The sequence below is a fragment of the Vollenhovia emeryi genome, unplaced genomic scaffold (assembly GCF_000949405.1).
Source record: "Vollenhovia emeryi isolate VEMERY1.0 unplaced genomic scaffold, V.emery_V1.0 DF939249.1, whole genome shotgun sequence".
Classification (NCBI taxonomy): domain Eukaryota; kingdom Metazoa; phylum Arthropoda; class Insecta; order Hymenoptera; family Formicidae; genus Vollenhovia; species Vollenhovia emeryi.
The window spans coordinates 310450-318885 of NW_011967117.1; the positions used below are offsets into that span (position 1 = coordinate 310450).

Consider the following 8436-nt stretch of genomic DNA (forward strand, 5'->3'; position numbering starts at 1 on the left):
CATGCTTTTTATTCCATTAAGTTGCAACACTTGCCTCTCGCCATGGATCGTCGCAAATTCGGACGAAAATTTTTCAATTTCGCATGCTCTCGTGTTGTCATCCGCCATATTGAAAAAAATTATCTCGCAAAACTGTGATGTATCGATTCTTAAAGAGTAAAGATTCCAAGCTTCAATTTCTTTTGTTTTTTTAGAAACCTTTCTATCATTGTTACTCGCGTAGTTATCGTCATTCAAAATTTGGTGACTTTTTTGACAAATTTCAGGTATACCGCTTTTTTTGGCCTGAGTGTACATATTAAGAATTTGTGTGCGAGATTCTATCGAAGTGTTTCATATCGCGTAGAATAGTTGGCGCGGAAATAAATTGACAACTCTTCCCCCAATTTATTTACCGCGAGACTTATTTTTTCACGTCCGAGTCAATCACAGTTAAAAAATTATTAATTATCCCGTAATTACGGGAACTTAATGCATTTAGACAGGATGTTTTTTAAAGCTCGAAATGCTGCAATGGGGGAAAAATATAAAAATGAAAGACAAGCCCATTACTTTCGGGTCGCTGACACGGACCGCTTATTTATTTTCATCAGCATTATTTTCCCTCGCAAATACCCTTCAGATCTCTCTCTCCCCTGGGGAAAAAATACCCCTACGTTGTACTCTCGCGTATGGGAGCGGAGAAACTCGCGCGACGTATACCGGACGGAACAAAAAAACAGAAAAGAAAATAAAACCCGCGAGCACATACGGGCACGTACGGGAGACGGAGTGGGGGGAAGGGGGGGGCAGGAGAAGGAGTTCGCGACAACGGGCCCCAATTATTATTTGCTAATTTTCACCGGCACGGCGGCGGCGATGGTGTACGTTCGCGCGACCGAATGCTAAATAATATGGAAACTTTCTACAAACGGCCGCGCGCGCGGCTTTCTATCGGCCACGGCCGGAATTGGAAAAATGCCTATGTGGGTCAGCGTCGACGCGGAATAACGTATTTCAGAAATATCGCCGCTTTCGTTTCTCGCTTGCGCGGAAGCGCGGCGAGGGGGGAGCCGACGGGGAGGGGGGGGGGCGCGCGTAAGAAAAGGGATCGTGGGAAAAAAGGACGACGTGCCCCGCGTGACGCAAAGCCCGATCTAAAACCGTTTGCAGATCTCCTCCCCCCTCCTTTTCTCGGAGTCGGGGCCTCAACTGGCGCCGCGCCGTGTTCCGACCGCGCGAGGAGAGCTTAAATCGCCGGAGCCGTTCTCCGGCTCCAATCCGGGATCGGGCCCTGGCGATTTTCACTCGGCGATTTTTCGCGAGCCCGATCGCGGCCCGATCGCGCGACACAAAACGTGCCGGTGAAAGCTCCCGCGACTGCCTCATCACGACTAGAAATCAGGAAGAATTCGTTCTTCGCGGAGGGAGATAGAGGCGCCATTGAAGATTCGCGCCAAGAAATACCGCGGCCGCGCGCGCGCGCGAGGAATTGCCGAGTATCGAAAGCGGTCGGATGCTGAGCAGATGGGAGATTTTGAAAGTTGACGAAGACAGATCTCTGAGAATGTTAAGAGCGCAAATTTTTTATCTTAGCGACACACGACGGCCGGAGCGTTGTGCGAATCGCAGTAGTCGAAGCGCATACTTCGAACTACCGAAGCAAGTAAAGATGTGGGCTGTCGTCAAGTGTAAACGAGGTATTTGAAATTGGGCGGTCACGCTGGAAAAAAAATGTCCACAGCTAATCATGATTTGCTAAAAATAGTTTGCTGCCATAACTGTAAATTTCTGAAGCACGGCAAACGGCTTGCTGTCGCACCTAATACAATAGGCACAGTAGCAAAATACTAAGTATCACAACTAAATATTGGGTGTCCATATTTTACATCTGAAATTCAGTTGCCACACGCAGTTTTTAGCTACGGCATTTTTCCCCGTGCAATTAAAGAAATGTGTTAAGACTTGCAAGAAATTATTCATGAGAAAATAACTCGGATATATCGCGGAGACATGTCTCAAGAGAACCCGGTCGTGATCGGCGTAAAAAAGATTGGGACACTGTCCTTTCGTTTCGATTCCGAGGTTCTCTAATGAATTTTGCCATAACTATCAAGGAAATACCAATTTTCCAGGAAAATTAATGATGTTTTTGTCCTTCGGGAAGTTTTCCTCCTCCAACTCGCGGAAATTTCAATATTGAGAACGTATCAAACCGCGGCCGAGTTATCGCGGTCTGGCGCAAAGCGGACGGGCGAAATATTCGAGATATCACGAACAAAAAAAAATCTCGGGGGAGCATATTTTTCTTAAATGCACGCTGGGCAATCTCGAAAAATTGAAAACATAATAATATCGCAAACAAGATGCCGGAACGGTCTGCTCCGTTCTCATTAATAAAACCAGATGCAAGGAAACAGTGCAATAGTATAAATATAAATGGGCTTTCGAGGATTATCCGTAGCTTTATTATTATATTCTCCAAGCGCAGGCTCTCTTTAATCCACGACAAAAAAGTCTCAAGGATTACGAGAAAACAATTAGCGAAATGTATGATACGAACTGCACGGTTACCGACTCTTGTCATTTTATATAAGCATGTATAAACAACGCCGACGGATAATATATCCACCGCGCTATATTTTAATAACATAACGTTTCGGTAACCAATGATTTTCCTCGGTGAAAGCAACGTTTCTGGCAATTTTTCCACTTTTACCATTAAATATTTCAAAGGTCTCCGAAAAAAGAATTTCCTATTACAATAGAGCCCATTTTAAGTTAATTAAAAATAAAATTTTATATTAAATATCCCGTGCACGAGGTAGGTCTACCTCGAAATTTTCGCGCAGAAAACGAGAACTCGACTTCGAAATCGTCCAAACACCGGACACGACTGCCTATGTTCTTATCGATTTCCTGACCGGGTACTCGCCACGTTCCCTCATTTTTTGTTTTCCGACTAGGAATCCACCCTGACAGATCGATATTCCTGACACATGTTATATACGGCTGTCTTGTCATAACACGCCTCGGCGAGCTCGAACTTACGATTGTCGTCGGCGCGAATGAGAGACGTTAGTTTTTTTTTGCAAGATAATAGGTACCGTAAAGTTCTCTCGTTAACCATGGCTGTCACAGAGCGCGGCGGCTGTTATCTACGCGAAATTGTTGTTATTGGAAAAGTGCTGAGGAAGGCGGGGATTTATTGTCTGAAGAATGGCGGGGTTTTACTGCTTAACTTTATTTCACGGCGATGTAATAAAACGCCCGCCGCAAATAGCAACATTAATGAGCACGAAGTGAAAATATATCTAAGATACGGCTTATTGTTAGAGAGAAAGAGATTATCGTGCTCGACAATATTTAATTCGCGTTTTACATTCCCGTCAGTCTCGATTGTCAATCTTTCTTAGGAAAATAAAGAATCGACGAGGCCAGGCCAATGTGCTAATAAACGCGGAACACAGTGCTTGGTTTAAAATGTGGAAAATATATTCTTTTGTCCAAACGGTTCGACCCATGTTCGGGTCTTCTTTAGTGATCTGATAGAACAACAAAATATTCAACAAAAATTACAATAAATTTGTTAAGAAATTATTTAAAAAGACACTTTCTTAGGAAAAGTTGGAGGCTTCAGCGACTAACAATTCAACCGATGAAAGGAAAGGGCTCACCGAGCCCTTCATCGGCCTCTTAAGGGGTCATTCCACTTTAACGGCCCAAAAACTATGCTCATCTTTAACAATTTTTTGCACAGGAAATACATCATGCAACGAAATAAATATTTTTGGGATTTGTTAGGTCACTCTTAGATAACACAAAAAACTTTGTCATAATTTAAACACTCTTTTAATTAAGCGTTTTCTACACCGTTCGAATGGCGTGTCAAAAAAGATGCAAGGTAAGCCTGAATGATAAAAGTCATCAACGCAGCGGACTTGCATCTTTTTTGACACGCCATTCGAACGATGTAGAAAACGCTTAATTAAAGAATCGTTTAAATCGTGACAAACATTTTTTTGTGTTATTTAAGAGTGCCCTAAATCCCCAAAAGATTAATTTCATTGTATGGTGTATGTACTGTGAAAAAAATGGCTAAAGATAAGCATAGTTTTTGGGCCGTTAAAGTGGAAGGACCCCTTAAGGCCTTTGTCCACGATGCTAGAACTTGGTCCAGGTTCTAGCTATTTCGTAAAAGCTACAACTTGATTGGCTACATATTTCTCGGGACTAGAACCTGGACCAAGTTCCAGCGTCACGGGCCTTTAGGAATCCTGTCGTTATTTGGAGCGTATTCGCGTAATTTGTTTTCGGACACAATTGCTTCGCAAAATTTTCGTATTTCCGTGTCGTCTTTATTGACGACTCAATCAACCTGCAAGATTACCGCGTCATATTCGCCCTCTTTTCAATTTACAATCCAGCTTACGTCTAGATTCGCAACTTAACTGATTTACAACTCCGAATTAATTCAGAACAATCCAACTAAACTTCTCCCCCACACTCTAATCAGACCTCCGTTTCCGCGCTCTTTTCTATTTTCTCTTTCACTCTCTTATATTTTCCCCTCTCTTGCTTCTCTCACTTTTCAGATTTCCATTAATCTGAGAAATGACATCTTCCCACCCAATTTTCTCCCCGGAATAAATTTCCGCAGCGGGTTGCGCTCGCGGAATCGGTAACGGAAAATCAGCCGCGAAGAGAAATCACTCGCGGGAGATGTATTAATACTCACGTGATCAATGTTGATCTCTCCCTTGTACATGAACTCGACCAGCACTTTGATGTCCGAGAATTTGACGTCACGCATGATGACGATGGGGTCCTTCTCCTCGTACTGCGATAGGATCGTGTCGAAATACGTGCTGCACGCCGACAGTACTACCTGCGAACACGCGAGCCGGGCGCGATTGTTAATCATTTATGCGACGATTTTATCTGCGAAGAGCGCGAAGGGAGCCGTGTAAAATAAAGCGCGTAGCGCAGAAGTCGCAACTTAAAATTCTACATGCGCTATGAACAGCCGCACGAGGCGTTACGTGTCGGACATATCGATAACAGGCGGGTGTTAATTGCGACCAAGTTGCCGGGGAAGTCTAAGCCTAAACGAAGATAAGGCTCACGCGGAATCGCCGGCGTGGAAGATGCTGCACTATCGTCACGCCTTTTCTTTTCCCTTTCCCTCGAACGGAATCATCATGCGCATTCGTAATGCCCCGCGCTCGGCGTGCGGTTAATGAAAAATGCATTCGCTTTTCAATTCGCGATATTACGCCATTTATTTAGCGAGGTCAAACCGAGTCCGCGGTAGTTACGTTATTCAAATTTAATCATTAGTAGCCGAGGGTTGATTGTCACGTGGCTCGCGAAACGGCATTGTCGCGCGACTCGGAGTCGCCGCGCGCGCGCGCCGCGTCGAATTTCACCGCGGCGGAAGTAACTTCATTACCACCGGGGCACGCATAAATGTCGCAGTATCGTTTATTAATCAGAAAAGTCGTTGTAAGCGTCAGTTTCAATGTTCCCTGATTAATTTGCATTAATTGACACTGGACGTGACACCGGGAATCGGAATCACGGGCAATTTGTCGAATTTATAATTAGCACGGAGAAACATGTAACACGATCTGTTTTTTTCCTCCTTTTTTTCTGCAGCTCGCGGTAAACGTCACTTTAGCTTCACGTTACGTAACACGATCCAATTTATTCGCTTCGGCAAGTAAGGACGCGCGCGCGCTCGCGTCGATCCGCAGACGGCGGCGTATGGCCGCGACGCGTCGATCATTATTAATTACCGGCGAAATGGAATTGTCCGGGAAGTCGTATTGACGCGCGTAACGAGCGTGCTAACGTAATGTATGGATCGAGCGCGCGTCACCCGATAAAATATGAATTCCTGTCTGCACATTCAGGGGATTTTTGCTAGACCGTCCCTCCCCGCCCCCGGACTCCACCCGACGTAAATATCTGGCATGAAAGTCAATGAGGGCCCCCTCATACTCTACTTGAAGAATTCTTCGTTCGCGGCGTGGCATATCGTTTATAACCCTTCCGCGCGGGCCCCGCCTACGAGATGAAAATTTATACAAAGTGCTGTACGTCTTTGATCGATGGATTTGTAATGTCTCGATTCCGCGGGCAGCCGCCGGTGTCGCGAGGGACGTTAGTCAACTTTCCGAATATCCCTGTAATTTTTCTTAAGTCTCCAAAATGTCGGCCCACTCTGATTACGGGAGTTTGGTCTCCTTATACAGGCCGGTATTCATAGTCAGCTGTTACATTTAAGATCGTCTTGAATTTATCTAAAGATGCTGTATGGAACATTTCATTGGCTACGAAGTATCTAAAGATGATCTTAAGACGGTCTTAATAATAAGGTCTTAATAAGACGGAATATAAAGATCTGACCATGAATACCGGCCACAGACTCCATGGTCGATATTCTCTGGCCAGTATTCATAGTCCGTTCTTATATTTAAGATCATCTTAAGTATACACTTAATGTGTTTTCCACAAATCACAGAACGGTATTAGCGTCTTAAGACAACACTTAGGACGATTTTGAAATAAGAATCGACCATGAATACCGACCTCTATCTCGATCGACGTTTTTGTATCACGGACGCCCGGGGCGATCGTCGGGTCTTCTTCGACCGTGTGTTGTTATCGTCGCCGCCTGCGATTAATTGCACCTCTTTTGTATGCTAATTGGCCGATGTCGCCGCGAGTATTGCCGTTGTAACACACGGAACGGGAATAGATTAATTAGTTGCGAGACCGAATGTCGCGCGCGAACGAACGACGTGGGAATTTCCGGACATTCGTCCGCGAGTTTCTTTCGCGATGTCCCCGGCCAACGGCGCGACATGCGACTCTCGTACAGAACGAACTGGATAAAACAGGCTTTAACCCTAATACACGAGGATGAAGAAGAAGAAGGGTTTTTAAGTCGGGGGGGGGGGGGGCGAAACTCCCAACTTGGAGAACGTAGCGCAGTTTTGGAGAACGCGCGCCCAATCGTTATCACGACCGAGTATTCCCTGCGAATTTCGCTTCGACGAAATCTCTGCCCTCGTCTCCCTTTCAATTTCGCGGCGCTCTTCTCTTCCGGCTCGACAATGATCTCGATACAAGAATAGACGCATTAGAGATTCCATTTGATCTCCTTCTCTCCCCCTCCCCCCCTTCGGACGGCGGTGTCTCTCTATTACGACGTCCTCAACTCGTATTAGCACACGCGCACTTTCCCCCCCCATCTCTCGTTCACGTTTCCTCCCTTTTATTTTCCCCCGCGTATTCGTGCACGTCTCCGTGTACGTCCTCCTCGTTAATCCGTCGAGCCTTAGTTTCCCACTAATTTCTCGTTCGTTTCGTCGCGGGGCGAGGCGCGAGGAGGGGGGGGGGTAGGGTACGGAGGGACCGCGAACGACTAGTGTCTGACTTGGCCCCGCCCAGTCAATAGCCTGAATATTTAATGTTAGAAGTTCGTATTGATTTTCGCGATTTTTACGTCTCCGCAAATAAGGCCGTAAAGACCGTCTCGGGAGGGCGGCAGCGGCGGCGGTGGCGACGGGGGGAGGGAGGGGGGCGAGCGAGCGGGGGCGGCGGTAGAGGGGGCAGGGGGGGAGGGAGACGCATAGACGCGTTACTTTTCAGTGCCAGCTATATAACGCTTTTTATTATGCCGGGGCGCTTTTATGGGGAAATACTGCGATGAAAAAAAAGAGGAAGACGTCGAGACGAGCGGGGGGGCGGGAAGGGGGGTGGAGGGCTGAAGAAGAAAGAAATTGCACTGCCCGGGTTTCATATCGAGTCATTACGATCCTCGGGCACTTTCACCCCCCCTTCCCTCCCGCTTCCCCTCTCCCCGTCACCGGCTTCCTCCCTCCCGTCCGACCCACCCCGTCCGACCCTCCCGCCGTCCGCGACGTCTTCTGACATTAAACTTTTTATCGTGCATAACGGCGCTTCGTCTTTCGTCAAGAGTAAAAAAAAGGAGGAAGAAGAAGAAATATAAATGGAAGAAACCGGCGCGCGGCGGAAAGAACGACCCTGCCTGCACGGAAAAGGGGTGCTTCGTCAAATTTGTCGATCTCCCTCGTCGGTCCCTTTCCCCGGTCGCTCTCTGCCCCCCTGTCCCTCCTGTCGCTTCTTTCTTGTTTTTCTTTTCTTCTTCGTCTTTTTTTTTTAGAGCGAACGCGGAAGCATGACAGGCGCGCGATCGATCCCAAGACGCTTTACGGCGAAACGCGGCAGCGAAACGCGGAATACCGACGGAAATTTACATTCGTAATGGCGCGCAATAAATATTTATTCGACCGGACATTATTCCAGTTATTTATATGAATCGATATAAAAGCGTATCGCGAGAGAGAGAGAGAGAGAGAGAGAGAGAGAGAGAGAGAGAGAGAGAGAGAGAGAGAGAGAGAGAGAGAGAGAGAGAGAGAGAGAGAG

General features: G+C 46.6%; 1 protein-coding gene across 3 annotated transcripts in view; it reads right to left on the reverse strand.

Moving 5' to 3' along the window:
* Positions 1-8436, reverse strand: part of LOC105559929 — an 89773-nt gene that overhangs the window by 7566 nt on the left and 73771 nt on the right. For all 3 annotated transcript variants that reach the window (XM_012008590.1, XM_012008591.1, XM_012008589.1), the window contains one exon: positions 4718-4867. In XM_012008590.1, coding sequence (XP_011863980.1) covers positions 4718-4867 — 150 coding nt within the window. The remainder of the gene's footprint in view (positions 1-4717; positions 4868-8436) is intronic.